Consider the following 16,270-nt stretch of genomic DNA (forward strand, 5'->3'; position numbering starts at 1 on the left):
TAATAAAATTCTTCCTAAAAATTCAATTATTTTCAATACAATCTTTATTAAATTCCTCCAAAGAATCTAAATTTTTATTAAAATAATCACATTATTTTTTAAAAATTCTAATAAAAACCTTTCCGAGATTACAATTATTTTCATAAATAATAAAATTTTTCAAAGGAATTCAATTATTTTGAAAAAATCTAATAACATTCTTCGTAAAAAATCAATTATCTTCATAAAACGTCAATTATTTTGAAGATTTCAATTATTTTCTTAATTATCAAAATTCTTAGCGGGATTTTAATTATTTTCAAAAATTTTAATGAAATTCTTCGCGAGAATTCAATTATTTTCATAAAAACAATAAATTCCTTCGTAAGAATTCAATTATTTTAAAAAATTTGAAACAAATTCTTGTCAAGAATAATCTTTTTGATGTAAAATTCATCACAAACATAAAATTATTTTTTATTAATAATAAAATTCTCTTAAAAAAATCTAATATTCCATTATAATTATTAACAGACACGATTAATTTAAAAAGTTTATTAAAATTAAGTTAATTAAAATTACTCAAAAAACAACATTATTTAAAAAATCATTCAAAGAAATTCTTCAAAAGATCAAAAAATTCTTACAAAGAATTTTAAAAAAATGTGATAATAATAGAATTCCTTCAAAGAATTTTATTATTTAGGAAAATAACTGAATTCTCACAAAGAATTTTATTAATTTTTAAAAATCCTAATTAAATTCTTTTGCAGAATTTCTTTGAATTTTTTTTAAACTATTAAAGTTTCTTTAATAATTTTAATTGACAATTTTGAAAGCAATTGAATTTTATGAAGAAGAATTTTATTAAAAGTGAATTGAAAATAATTCAATCCTTGTGAAGAATTTTACTATTTTTAAAAATAGTTGAATTATTTAAAAGAATTTATTAAAATTTCAGGACATAATTGAAATTTGTGGAAATATTTAGAAATATTTGAATTAATCCGAGGAATTCAATTAAAATTGTTTTGAAAATAATTAAATTCCTGCAAAGGATTTTACTATTTATAAAAATAATTAATTTTTTTCGTAGGATTTATTAAAATTTTAGAAAAAAATAGAGTTTTTTCGAAATGTGTTAAATTTTTTTTAAAAAATTAAATTCTTCCGAGGAATTCATATAAAATTGTTTTGAAAATCATTGAATTTCCGTAAAGATTTAATTTTTAATTATTGTTATTTATAATATGGTAATATTTAATCTATATTTTAGATATCTGCGCTGTTGATATTATAGAAAGGACAAATGCCCCGGACGTGGCAAAATTCCAAAACACGAACCATTTAAGCTCACAAAAAAACATCGTCACTTACCAAATGTAAGGATTGAAAGTGAAACAGCATTTAAGGAAGAACTCATCAGAAGCGCTGAAACGCAGTTATCATCAATCCGAAAAATTTATAATGATATTAGCTTGCTGTAAGTATTAATTTATATTTTTCAATACTATTCTTATATTTGATATTCAATTATTATCAATTAAAAGTTTATTTATTTAAGCCGGCTAAAACTAGCAATTTTATGTATAAAAATACATAAATACAAAAAACACTCTTTATTTTCAGCCATCCAAATGCCACAGTTGGTGTACCACTTGCTAAAGTTCAACGAACGATGTCCAGGAAAAGAAAAGCTGCTGTGCCTGAAGAAGTCCATAGCATTAAATCTTTCTGTGAAAAAATAAATTTGGACAAATATAAACGACTTTTGGGCGCGGAAAATGCAATTTTAAAGTATCATTATTGCACAGAATTCGAATATTTTTGTGCATTAATTTTTGATGAACACTTTATGGAAATTTTGTCAAGCGATGGAAATTTCTATGTCCATTTTTCAAAGAAATGTATTCCTTCAGCGGTTTGGTCTACACAAATGATGACTCTTTTAAAAATAGAGAATACACACTACACGTAAGTATTATTTCTTTTATTATAAAAAATTTCTATAATTATAATAACAAAATCATAACATAGTTTATGTTTTTTAAAATTCTTCCATTTCTACATAAAAAAAACGTATAAGATATTATAAAGTTAATTGTCTAGTAAGAAGAGGTTGATAAAAAAAATTAAAATGTCTACAAATATCGCTTAATTCTAAACCATTTAAATGGCAAACTAGATCTTTTTTAATATTTCGGTTTTAATTCTTGTAGAGAAAAATCATTTGCAGACAGTTAAATTTTTTAAAAATTTTGTACACGGTTTAATTCTGATACGATGACTACAATTAAAATCAATTTCATAACGTTTCATACTATAACAAATTTGTAACATCAGTTGATTTACATTTAAGAAATAAATTTCATTTTTTATTTCTTGTGTTTTAAGTTGTAAATTATCCTCTCGATATGTAAATGTACACATATTCAGATTTAGAGAGAATTTCCCGAAAGAGAGAATTCAATTATGTAAACAAAATTTCATAAAATTCTACACAAACATATTAAATTCTTAGAAATTTAATTATTTTTTATAAAAAATAGAACTCATCGCTTTATAAGAATTCAATGTTAAGAAACAATCAATTATTCATACATTGTTTCTTTTTGTAATTAAATAATTGCAAAAATAAATACATTGCAAATTCTTATAAATAATTTTAAAGTATTTTCCATTTTACGAAATTTCTATTATTCGGAAATTCTTAAATTTAATAAAAAATAACTTAAAATTAATTTTTTGGACGAAAGGTCTCTTTCACTGCATCAGGATACATAGAATTTCCGAATAATCGAAATTTTATAAAATTGAATTAAAAAACAATAATAAATAGATTTGAAAATTCTCAAAAGAACTTTGTCTAAAATTATTTAAAAAAAAAAAATTTATTAAAAGAGAAAGTTTGCAATTAAGGAAGAAAAAATTTAATTTCAATGTCAATCCTTTGAAATTGTATATTTAATTTAATTAATTATAGTTATTTTAATCAATAAAAAATATTTTATAGGTTTTTCCATGTGTATATGTCATAATGGAGGGAGAAACCTCAGAAGAATACAAATTTGCATTCGAAACGATAAAGAATGTCATACCAGCTATTAACATCAAAAACATTATAACGAGTAAAAATGAAAATTTCCTTTCAGGCTTGTTGGCCATTTTTCCCGAAGTGGAATATCATGTAAATTTATTTAATTATCAGGAGGTACTAAGAATTGTAATTATACCTAAACAACACTAAAAGTTTTCTAAACATTTGAAATTTTGACTGAAACCTTTAGAATGTTTAGTTACGAAGCTTATGAAACTTAAATTAATTTTTTAAATAGTGAATTGTTTTGATTGTTTGAAGCAAAAGTTGACTAAGCATTGAAAAATATTCATGTTTCATAAACTTCACAAACTCAATACAGTCAGGTCTCGCCAAGTGTCGTTTTCAGTAAGTGTCATGACTCACAAAGTGTCATCGTTCAAGACCCAACAAGTGTCACTTTTCCCACTTTTTTTTACCCTCTCCAATGCTAAAAATGGACTTCCCCAAACCGGTTTGCAACATAAACCAATGAAATGGCCACTTTTATTAAAGGGGCGTGGCTTAGGCCACTGACACTTACTGAGACAGACGGTCTCAAAAAATTCCCAGTGACGACACTTAGCGAGACCTGACTGTATTGCAAAGGTTATAGTCTAGTTAATTCCAACTTTTAAAAAGTTTTTTTTTGCTTTGTGAGTATTATTGTTATTTATATAAAAAACACTTTGTAAGTCGCTTAATATAATTTACAGGATATTTACAAATTGATAATTAAAAATAATGCGGAACATCATGTGATTCAAGAGGGAGAAAATGATATCAAACATTTTTTACTACGTTTGGTGGTGATACCACTTCTACCCTCAAATTTAATGCTTGCGTCATACGAGAATTTGAAAACTAATGCAAGCCATGAGGTTTTAGTTGCAGTCGAGCAAATCTTACTAAATTATGAGAAAATCTATTTGGAAGATTTATCGAGAGGAAAAATTTCAGTGTACAATAAAATTAAGTGCACCACAAAAGTCTTGGCTGATTATGAAAATTTTTTAAACACAAAATTAGAGACCGATCCATCATCACCTTGGCAGTTTACAGGTACATATTATACTTTTCAATAAAAATAAAAAATTTACCTTTTTAATTTATTAATTTCTTAAAAACAAAATTATAAATATTTCATAATCAGTGTTTCTTTGTTTTGACTTATATTTAATTAATATAACAATATATATTTTACAGAGAAATTATCGAAACTTCACTTAAGGATTGTTAATGATCATTCAATTAGGAATCATATTAGAAAGAAATATTCCATGCATGTTCCAGCAGTCCTTGAAAAGGAGTTTAGTGCTCAAATTGAAAGGTTGTGGGACTTATTGGACGGAAACAATCATTTTGCCACTCCGATGGATTTTCTAAGTGATGCAGCTTACTCCTGTTCTCAGGGAAGAGTGGAATACTTTGCAGTGAGCATTCAATACTCACCTGATGTTGAAGAAATACCAGAAGCGTTATTTGTTTCTGAAGTATTAGTAAGTGAAGGAGACGAAGACTTATCAGATTTATCGGAGGAGGATCCTTTAATAGAAAATGGTGATATCGATGAAGCAGAAAGTTCCGTGGCCGATGGAAAAAAAACAAACAAGCGACGTAAAAGAGGTATAATTAAAGTCATTTAGATACAAAAAATTAATTTATAAAACAATTATTAAATTTTTGGCTTATTCAAAGAAGATTTTTTAATTTTTCATCAATTTTTGAAATTTTTCATTTTTCGGGTAAGACTTTACTTTTATCAATTACAAAAACGGGGTTGCCAAAATAAGGGAAAATAAAATTGCTCAGGGAAATCAGGCAAAGTCAAAAAATTTTATTAAAAGTACTAAAAAAAGGATTTAAATTCTAAAGTTTGTAAAAAGAATCTGAATTATGGTGTTTTTTCCATAAACTATGAAAATATTATTAATTTGTAAAAAGAATTTTAAATAACTTAATTATTAAAGGAACTACTATGAAATCTTTATTATTTACAAATCATTTAATATAATGCAATTTTTTTTAAATTTAAATTTATATTTAAAATTATTGTATTTTAAAATTATTTTATTGAAAATCATCAAATTTTTACAAAGAATTTTGACAAAAAATTTGAGAATAATTGAATCCCTTCGAAAAATTTCATTATTTATGAAAATAATCAAATTCTTGCGAAAAATTTTATTAAAATTTTTAAAAATCATAATTAAATTCTTTTAAAGAATTTCTTTGAATTTTTTTTTTTTAATAATAGAGTTTCTTTAATAATTTTAATTAAAACTTTTGAAAGTAATTAAATTTTATGAACAATTTTCTTCAAGTTTTTAAAATAATCGTGTTTCTTAATAATTGTAATTAATAATTTTACTATTAAAATTTTATTAATATCAGTGACTGAAAATTAAACTCTTTTTAAACAATTATATTAGAGTTTTTGATCTTTTGAAGAATTTCTTTAAATATTTTTTTAAATAATGTTCTTTTTTGAGTAATTTTAATTAACTTAATTTTAATAAACTTTTTTAATTAATCGTGTCTGTTAATAATTATAATGGAATATTAGATTTTTTCAAGAGAATTTTATTATTAATAAAAAATAATTTTATGTTTGTGATGAATTTTACATCAAAAAGATTATTCTTGACATGAATTTGTTTCAAATTTTTGAAAATAATTGAATTCTTACGAAGGATTTTATTTTTTTTATGAAAATAATTGAATTCTCGCGAAGAATTTCATTAAAATTTTTGAAAATAATTAAAATCCCGCTAAGAATTTTGATAATTAAGAAAATAATTGAAATCTTCAAAATAATTGACGTTTTATGAAGATAATTGATTTTTTACGAAGAATGTTATTAGATTTTTTCAAAATAATTGAATTCCTTTGAAAAATTTTAATATTTATGAAAATAATTGTAATCTCGGAAAGGTTTTTATTAGAATTTTTAAAAAATAATGTGATTATTTTAATAAAAATTTAGATTCTTTGGAGGAATTTAATAAAGATTGTATTGAAAATAATTGAATTTTTAGGAAGAATTTTATTAAAATTTTAGAAAATAATTGAATTTTTGCAAAATAATTTACTACTAGCAACATATACCTCACTCGCTAACGCTCGTTCGGTTGTATTTAAACTTATTAGTTTTTACTTATTTTTTTTTTTTATTTGAACTAAGTAAATATTTACTGGACATAAATATTTTAATTTATGGTATCTATTAAATAGTTATTTGAACCAAATACAAATTACTTAAGTCAATTAAATAGAATAATTTAATTTAATAAATATTGCTTTAAATCAATTATAAAAATTACTTGATTAAATAATGCATAGTTTTTAATTAAAATAAATATTTATTTGCATCAATAAAATAATTTTTTTGAAATAACTAAACTTAGAAGGTTAGATTTTGAATGTTAGCCTGATTCTCTGAATAATTAGTAAGAAAAGGGCGAAGATACGTCCATTCTTTTCTTACTAATAGGATTTTCTGTAGGTAATGATCAGGGTGTTTTTTTGAAATTTTTACTGCACTATTCTTACGCATGTCACCGTCACCAATATTGTTACAATATATATTGTAACAATATTGTTACAACAAAGTCTAGACTTTGGGTTTTTGCAAGTCTAGACAATATAGTTGTATAATAATATAAATTTTTCTTTCTAAACCAGAATTTGAACATTTATAAAATTAAAACCTTATAGTGGTTAGAAAATGTAAAAAATTATTAATATTTATAAAAATATAAATTATTTTATTTAAAATCATTGTGTAATAAGACAAAAATTATGAAGTGACATTTACAAAAAATGTCATTGTACATTATACGAAATGTTATTTTTACGTATTCTCTTACCAAACCTTTCATTTTCGTCCGCTATCCTGGATTCGCCATTTTGTATTTTTAAAAAGTGACTTTGGATTCATAATCAGTGGAATTTTACTGAAAATCAGTTGAAAAGTACTAAAATATCAGTCATTCTTCACTGATTATTATTTTATTGTGATTTATTTATTAATATTGTAAATTTCTGTCAAACAAATAATTTTACTAAAAGTCAGTTGAAAATTACACTTACAGTAGTGTTTCATTCGAGCAACACGATCCGAGAAACGAACAAAAAACGATTTTCTTTTTGTTTTGATAACCAAGCTGTCATGTTCGCTCGTCTTATTGAAGTAAATTTTCATAAATGTTTATTTACATTATTCGAAGATAATTAAATCTTAAAAAATTACTATAAAAAAATTCTAATAATATTAGTTTTTAAAAATATTATAATGTTATTTTTCGAAAATAATTGAATTTCTTAAAATAATTCTTATATCCTAATTTACCTTTAAAATTTTTTTTTTAATTTTTGGTAATTCAATTATTTTCAAAATTTGCAATTAAAATTCTTCAAAAAATTGTAACAAAATACTTGAAATAAATTAATTATTTTCAATTAAATTTTGCACAATTTCAACTATTCAAAAAGGTTTCTATTGTAGACATATTTGAAAAATTTAATTGTGTTAAAAAATTATTCAAAGAAATCTAAGTATACTTATTTTTAATTATCTATAACTTAATCTATTGAATTTAGAAAAATTACATCAAGAGGACAAAACTTTGTTCTTTCGTCTACTTTTGAATAATGTTTAGAAAACTAAATTTTTATTAATGTTTATTAAAAAATTATTTTATACCTAAAAATGTTAAATTTTTTTAATTTAGGCATGATTACAATCACAGGCACACAAAAAAAAAGTTGTCTGTTCATTGAACAAGACCTACATGTCTTATAGTATTTTGGCCCCCTGAATACGAATATGAAGTCAGAATTGCTCCAGCACCCTCTGTTTTTTTTAAATCAAAAAAACTACCCTTAAGTCTAAAATTCAAGAATTAAAGTAAAAAAAAATAAAAACACGGCTTTCTTCGGAGTAGAAGAATATATTTGTGCGTTTTCTTCTTTCAACAACTCAAATAATGTCAAAATTGCTCCACCACCCCTGTTTTTTTAAATAGGAGAAACTACCCTTAAATCTAAAATTCAAGAACTAAAGTCAAAGAATGAAATAACCACTTTTTTGCGAAGTAGAAGAATATATTTATGCGTTTTCTTCCTTCAACCACTCAGAAATATTGTCAAAATTGCTCCACCACCCCTGTTTTTTTAAATGGGAGAAACTACCCTTAAATCTAAAATTCAAGAACTAAAGTAAAAAAATATGAAATAACCGGTTTTCTTAGGAGTAGAAGAATATATTTATGCGTTTTCTTCCTTTAACCTCTCAGAAATAATGTCAAAATTGCTCCACCACCCCTGTTTCTTTTAAATGGGAGAAACTACCCTTAAATCTAAAATTCAAGAACTAAAGTAAAAAAATATGAAATAACCAGTTTTTTTGCGAAGTCGAAAAATATATTTATGCGTTTTTTTCTTTCAACAATTTAGAAATAATGACGAAATTGCTCCATCACCCCCTGCCCTTAAATCTAAAATTCAAGAATTATAGTAAAAAATGATATAACAGGTTTTTTCCAAAGTAGAAGAATATATTTATGTACTTTTTAAAAAAGCATCAGCATTGCTTCATCACCCTCTTATTGATTTATATTAAAAAAACTACCCCTTTAAGTATGAACCCAGAGTATACTAACAACAATAAAAACAATTAGTTTTTAGCAAAAGCATACGTTCCTTTATTTTTGTTCTCATAACTAAAAAGCAGAATCAGAGTTAATTTATCATTATTTGTTGTTGAAAGAAGAAAACGCATAAATATATTCTTCTACTCCGAAGAAAACCGGTTATTTCATTTTTTTTCACTTTAGTTCTTGAATTTTAGATTTAAGGGTACTTTCTTCGATTTAAAAAAAAGTAGGGGTGGTGGAGCAATTTTGACATTATTTGAGTTGTTGAAAGAAGAAAACGCATAAATATATTCTTCTACTCCGAAGAAAGCCGTGTTTTTATTTTTTTTTACTTTAATTCTTGAATTTTAGACTTAAGGGTAGTTTTTTCGATTTAAAAGAAAACAGAGGGTGATGGAGCAATTCTGACTTCATATTCGTATTCAGGGGGCCAAAATACTATAAGACATGTAGGTCTTGTTCAATGAACAGACAACTTTTTTTTTTTAATAATAAAAATTAAAAATAATTATTTTTAATTTTTATTATTTAAATACACAATTAAAAATAATAATAATACTCCGCAAAAAAGCCCAACTAATAGAAAAATAAAAAAGTAGGTTAATTTTAAATTTAGATCCAACTATTACAATGTTATAGATTTATTAAGTAATATATAACAAGTAATATTATATATATTTCTCTAAATAAAGATGTCTATTGACTTTTTAAAATTGATTTTCTTAAAAATTTCTTTATTAAAAGTATTAATATTTAAATTTTATAGTAATTGCTGTTTTAAAAAATCAATCCGGGAATATTTATTTTTGGTCCGGGAATTTAAAAATAATAATTCACTAGACACCTTGAATTAATTTTTAACTTGATATAATAATTTTAATTCACTAAAATGAATTTAATTTTAGTTTTTAATAGAATTAATAAAAAAGAATTTAAATGTTTTTGGATATCGATTTTTTTCAAAAAATAGGTTATTATTGTATTATTTTTAGTTGTCAGTTATGGGAAAGTCGAGAAGCAGTCGAGAAGTTCGGTCGATGACAATTAGAAAATTAGACGATACGATTTGACAATTAACAAAAGAATAAACAAGATGATCGTTTGAAAACCAAAGACGATAACCAAATAATCGCTCGAAAAAATGAAATTCGCGGATCGAAGTGAAACACTAACTTACAGAAATATAAGTCATTTTTCACTGATTATCCATTTAAAAAATTATTGTTGATGTCTGCCAAACAAATACAGGGTTGCCACGGACCTGGAAAACCTGGGAAACCCGGAATTGTCATGGAATTTTTTTTCAGTCATGGAAAACCTGAAAAATCTGGAATTGTCAGGGAATTTTATGAAGCCTGATACTAAAAGCTCAATTTTTTGTATTTGAGTCGTAAAAATTTCAAGTTTTCAAGTTGACATACAACTTTTTGATTTTAAATTTAGTGCTTACAATTGAAATCAATATGGCATTTCTAAATTTTAGTTTCTTTTGGTCTCTATCTTCCTTTAAATAATTTTTAAATTAATACATTTTAGAAACCCCAAAATGTTATGAAACTGAAGCTACCAACTTTTATGCAATGAAAATTTTTTCTTTTGCTAATTGTTTTTTAATGTAAGAAGCCCTTTAAAAAATTGCAATCGAAAAAAATTGCTTCTGAAGCAAGGAAATAATAATTTAGTTAAAATTTCGGGATATTTGGAAAATCTACGAAAAAATATTTAAAAATCACTAATTTCCTTGCCTTCCTTAGATCCTCTTACAATTTTTTTAAATGACTTGTCACATTAAAATAAATAATTTGTAAAAGAAAAAATTGCTTATGAGGTGAGGAAATAATAATTTTGTTTAAATAATATATGGATTTTTCGAAAATCTGTGTAAAAAATCAAAATTAATAATTTCCCCGACTTCGATCTTTTAAAATTTTTTAAAAGGCTTCTAACATTAAAATAAATAATTAGCAAAGAAAAAATTGTCATTGAATAAACGTAGGTAACTTCAGTTTCATAAAATGTTATTAAAATGCTTTTTAAAATACTGGTTTAATAATTGTGAAAAATTCTAAACTTAACTAAATTTTTAAATTTAAAAAGATTTGCTCCTCATCTTTCTTCGGAGAGTATCTCAAATAACCTTACAAATTTTAACTTAATTTTTTGTTAATAATGAAATTAAAAATTAATAACTTATTTTGTTAACAATTTACTTAAAGGATTTTATACTTTTTGTCGTAATTAGCTAAAAACATACCAAAACAATTTTATTTCTGGTTTGGAATTTTTTAAGAAATGGTCTGGAAAACCTGGAAAAGTCATGGAATTTTAAAATCGATGTCTTGTGGCAACCCTGAAATAAATAAGTAAATACACAAGTAAATAAATAAGTTCCATTACAACACAGACAGCGCAGCATTAGCAAGTGAGGTATTTACGTATATTTAAAAAAATTTCAACAGACACTACGTGCATCAACGAACCTTAAAAAATTCAACAATTTATATTATCAATCGTTTATTAAATCTATACATATATGTGATTTGTGTATATGTAGGAGTTTATATCTGCATATGAGCAGTATACATGTGTATGTAATTTATGAACATGTGTGAGTATACATGTACATGTGATTAGTGTATATGTGTGAGTATACATGTGTGGGTGTTATGCGCGCATGCTTGATATTCATAGAACACTACTGCGCATGCCTGATATTCATAGAACACTACTGCGCATTCCTCACATTGATAGAACACTACTGCGCATGCCTGACATTCATAGAACAATAGTGCGCATGCCTGACATTGATAGAACACTACTGCGCATGCCTGATATTCATAGAAAACTACTGCGCATGCCTGATATTTAAAGAACACTACTGCGCATGCGTAATATTGACAGAACACTACTGCGCATGCGTAATATTGACAGAACACTACTGCGCATGCCTAATATTGACAGAACACTACTGCGCATGTGTAATATTGACAGAACACTACTGCGCATGCGTGGCACTAATAGAACACTACTGCGCATGTGTAATATTGTCAGAACACTACTGCGCATGCGTAAAAGTGATAAAACACTACTGCGCATGTGTAATATTGACAGAACACTACTGCGCATGCGTAACAGTGATAGAACACTACTGCGCATGCGTAACAGTGATAGAACACTACTGCGCATGCGTAACATTGACAGAACACTACTGCGCATGCGTAACATTGACAGAACACTACTGCGCATGCGTAACATTGACAGAACACTACTGCGCATGCGTAACATTGACAGAACACTACTGCGCATGCGTGACATTGTGAATATGTATACATTTGTGTTAATATTATTTTTAAAAGATATACATATATATACGGCTAGGGTCGGTCGGTCGGTCGGTCGGTCGGTCGGTCGGTCGGTCGTTCTTCAACTTAATATAATAAGAGATTTATAAACATAATTGCATTCTTTCAAAGAATCTTATTATTTATAAAAAAAATAATCCAATTCTTACAAAGAATCATATTAAAATTTTTGAAAATATTTTAAATATTATAAATATAAACAAATTAATTATCTACTTAATAAGTGAATTTTACAAATTTTTGATTATAAAATTATTCAAAAATTCATATTTGAAAGTAAAAAATTTTGTAATTTGAACAATAACAATAAATTGAATGCCACATTTCGCGCGCTGGCGGGCGTAATATTTCATATTATTTAAAAAAAATTAACGCTATTCTTCGAAAGAATTAAATTATTTTCATAATTACAATTAGAGACCCCATTATCCAAATTTTCAATTATCTGGGCAAATTTTAAATATTTTTTTGTTTTTAATGATAAAGTTTATAACAATTTAATACCAGAAGCTTTGAATTTTTTAACAATAAACGTTGCTGTATCCATAAGTCCGCATAATGTGGTCTTTATTGTAAATAAAATTCTTCGCAAACTCTCTAAAACTAAATCAGTGAAATTTGACTGATTTTCAGTGGAATTTCACTGATTCAGATTTTAAAAGAAAATTTTAGTTTTTTTTTTTAAATTGGGATAAAATTCATGGCAAATTTCAATTATTTTCAAAAAATGTTTTTTAATACATACAATGATTTTTAATACATGAACTATTTTAATAAATTTTTCCTCAAGGAATTCAATAATAAAAAAATTTATTTATAAAATTTTTTACAAGAATAAAATTTTAATAAACATTCAATTACCCAAGGAGCATGTTATATGACCTTTAATTAAAGGCAATATTAGATTAGATATTTGGAATACTTCAGGGGAATCTAAAGAAATATTCACGGTAAATCGTTAGGTGTTAAAATAACACCAAAATGGATTAAAATAACACTAAATTCGATTATTTTAATCCTTTTTGGTGTTATTTTAATACCTAACGATTTACTGTGTTGCCTTCATTTTAAGGTAATATTACATATATACTGTTTGGATATTTAATAAATTTATGTTTATTTTTGTATACAAATAATTGAATTCTTCTAGAATTTTTAATTAAAAATTAATTTCTGTTAAAGTTTTAAACAATAATAATTGAATTTTTTATAAGTTACAATAATTGAACTGAAATGACGAAAATAATTTTGAAAAAGTTACAGTACAACAATGTTTTCATAATTTATTAAATTTTAAAAGGTTTGAATTGGAAATTTTTTAAAATCTTAATTCCTATGGAAAAATAATTAATAGTAATTATTTACCTTTTTTTCTTTATAGATTTCATCCCGCGATGCTGCACCTGGAAATCTGCCTTACCAACTTATTGCTTAAATACATGTGGTCATGTATCACTTTGTGATAATTGTTGGGAATATTAGGGGAATGTGGTCTTATGTCGGCACTGTGGGTAAAGTCGGCACCCCCCTTTTTTGCAAAGATGGTTCACATGTCGATTCGAAAATTTTGTGATTTTACATGTTAATAGACACGGACATAATTTATGCACAAAATTTCTATTCTTGTTTAATCTACTCATCGTGAGCACGTTTTTATTTTTTTCCACAAACTGAATATCATTTTCCTCCTTTACACGGAAGTAGCTGCAGATAAGTAAATATTTTGGAAATTTCAAATAAATGATTGTTCTGGTTTCTTCATTTAATGTTGTAACTGATGGGTTATGTCAATTTTTCAATTAAAATTTTGTTGTTTGTGTAATGATGTGAAATTTGTATACATTGGTGATTGTCCTGAGTCGGCACCAAACAGGTGGTCCTTAGTCGGCACCTATTTGTTTATTTTTTTTATGTTTTGACATATTTTTGTTTTTATATTTTTTGTGTTTGTTACAAACCTGAAATATTTATTTATTTAAAAATACCGAGCTTTTGAGATGGCTCGTAGTTCTGTGGTTTGGGGAGGCACCAAGCTGCCAAAGTTTAAAAGACCTTGTTTAATTATGCGGGATCGTTTTTCCAATTTTAAAAGTTACCGGAATAGCTTTGTTTTAACTCTGATAAATAATTATTTCAATTTACTTTATTTATTTCAGGAGTTTTAAAATAAATAAAATCAGATTTGGCATTCACATTAAAATTTTATTTTAACAAGATATTAAGAAATTTACAAACTTGCACATGTTTGAAAGAGAATTAAAGTTGAAAGTAACATTAAATTATTGAAACGATACAGACTTACCGCTAAAATCCTTAATCCTACCGACAGGGCATAATTTCTCTTATACGGCGCAGGTACTGCGCGTACGGACTGGCCAGTCGAGAAACAGGGATCCTCCATCGGGCAAAACACAAGTTGAAAGTCGAAAATTAAGTCGTCTATGCGACCAATTTTTATTTACGCGAACTCGCGAATTATGTGGGGCCACTGCATTGAGACGGCGCAGGTACTACACGTACGGACTGGCCGGGTTAAGAAACAAGATTCACAATTGTTAAATATTTAATTAATTGGAATCTCACTCAAAACAGCTCTCACTGGACTCCGTCGGTTAAAAGATTCTATTAAATTTTTCGTCTGCCTTTCGCGTTGTACTTGATATGTTATACGCGGGGGTCCGACGCGCAGACGGGCTTAGTCGCGGCATTTCCTACTTTCTTGCGATCAACAGATCTGTCAGGCCGCAGCCAGGACAGGTGTTGATCGCTTGAAGAGGAAAATTGTACAGCAGCGATGGAAATATTGCGACAAGCCTCTACTCCTTGTCCTAATGCCAAAGTGGGGTAAATTTGTCAACTAAGGATTTTTAGAATTAGAAGTAGGGATGTTCTTGAGGCCCATTGGACTTTGCATTATGCTGACTTTTCTGATTGCATGCAGTTTTCGTGAGAACGGAAACGGCGTTGTTAATTTGATACTTTTTAGAAACTATTTTTATAACTAAATATATAAAATATAATTATATTGTAAAGAAAGAATTTTTTATTTATAATTATAATTTATTAACCCCTTCAGTGTGCAGCTAAAATATAACAAAATGGTCCCAAAATGTGTAAGACCTTCTTGTGAATTAACGCTATTCTTCGAAAGAATTAAATTATTTTCATAATTACAATTAGAGACCCCATTATCCGGATTTTCAATTATCCGGGCAAATTTTAAATATTTTTTTTGTTTTTAATGATAAAGTTTATAACAATTTAATACCAGAAGCTTTGAATTTTTTAACAATAAACGTTGCTGTATCCATAAGTCCGCATAATGTGGTCTTTATTGTAAATAAAATTCTTCGCAAACTCTCTAAAACTAAATCAGTGAAATTTGACTGATTTTCAGTGGAATTTCACTGATTCAGATTTAAAAAGAAAATTTTAGTTATTTTAAAAAATTGGGATAAAATTCATGGCAAATTTCAATTATTTTCAAAAAATGTTTTTTAATACATACAATGATTTTTAATACATGAACTATTTTAATAAATTGTTCCTCAAGGAATTCAATAATAAAAAAATTTATTTATAAAATTTTTTACATGAATAAAATTCTAATAAACATTCAATTACCCAAGGAGCATGTTATATGACCTTTAATTAAAGGCAATATTAGATTAGATATTTGAAATACTCCAGGGGAATCTAAAGAAATATTCACGGTAAATCGTTAGGTGTTAAAATAACACCAAAATGGATTAAAATAACACTAAATTCGATTATTTTAATCCTTTTTGGTGTTATTTTAATACCTAACGATTTACTGTGTTGCCTTCATTTTAAGGTAATATTACATATATACTGTTTGGGTATTTAATAAATTTATGTTTATTTTTGTATACAAATAATTGAATTCTTCTAGAATTTTTAATTAAAAATTAATTTCTGTTAAAGTTTTAAACAATAATAATTGAATTTTTTATAAGTTACAATAATTGAACTGAAATGACGAAAATAATTTTGAAAAAGTGACAGTACAACAATGTTTTCATAATTTATTAAATTTTAAAAGGTTTGGAAACTTTTTAAAATCTTAATTCCTATGGAAAAATAATTAAATTGAAATTGAAATTGGAATTGAAATCTAGATTTCATCCCGCGATGCTGCACCTGTAAATCTGCCTTACCAACTTATTGCTTAAATA

General features: G+C 25.7%; 1 protein-coding gene across 1 annotated transcript; it reads left to right on the plus strand.

Moving 5' to 3' along the window:
• Nucleotides 1-1,808: 1,808 nt before the first annotated feature.
• Nucleotides 1,809-15,075, plus strand: LOC122505038. Its single transcript, XM_043616449.1, has 5 exons — nt 1,809-1,953; nt 2,993-3,190; nt 3,772-4,117; nt 4,262-4,681; nt 13,456-15,075. Exons 1-5 carry the CDS (start codon nt 1,885-1,887, stop codon nt 13,554-13,556), a joined length of 1,134 nt encoding a protein of 377 aa, XP_043472384.1. The 5' UTR covers nt 1,809-1,884; the 3' UTR covers nt 13,557-15,075.
• The last annotated feature ends 1,195 nt before the right edge of the window (nt 15,076-16,270 follow it).

The sequence above is a fragment of the Leptopilina heterotoma genome, unplaced genomic scaffold (genome assembly GCF_015476425.1).
Source record: "Leptopilina heterotoma isolate Lh14 unplaced genomic scaffold, ASM1547642v1 Lhet_335, whole genome shotgun sequence".
Taxonomy (NCBI): Eukaryota; Metazoa; Arthropoda; class Insecta; order Hymenoptera; family Figitidae; genus Leptopilina; species Leptopilina heterotoma.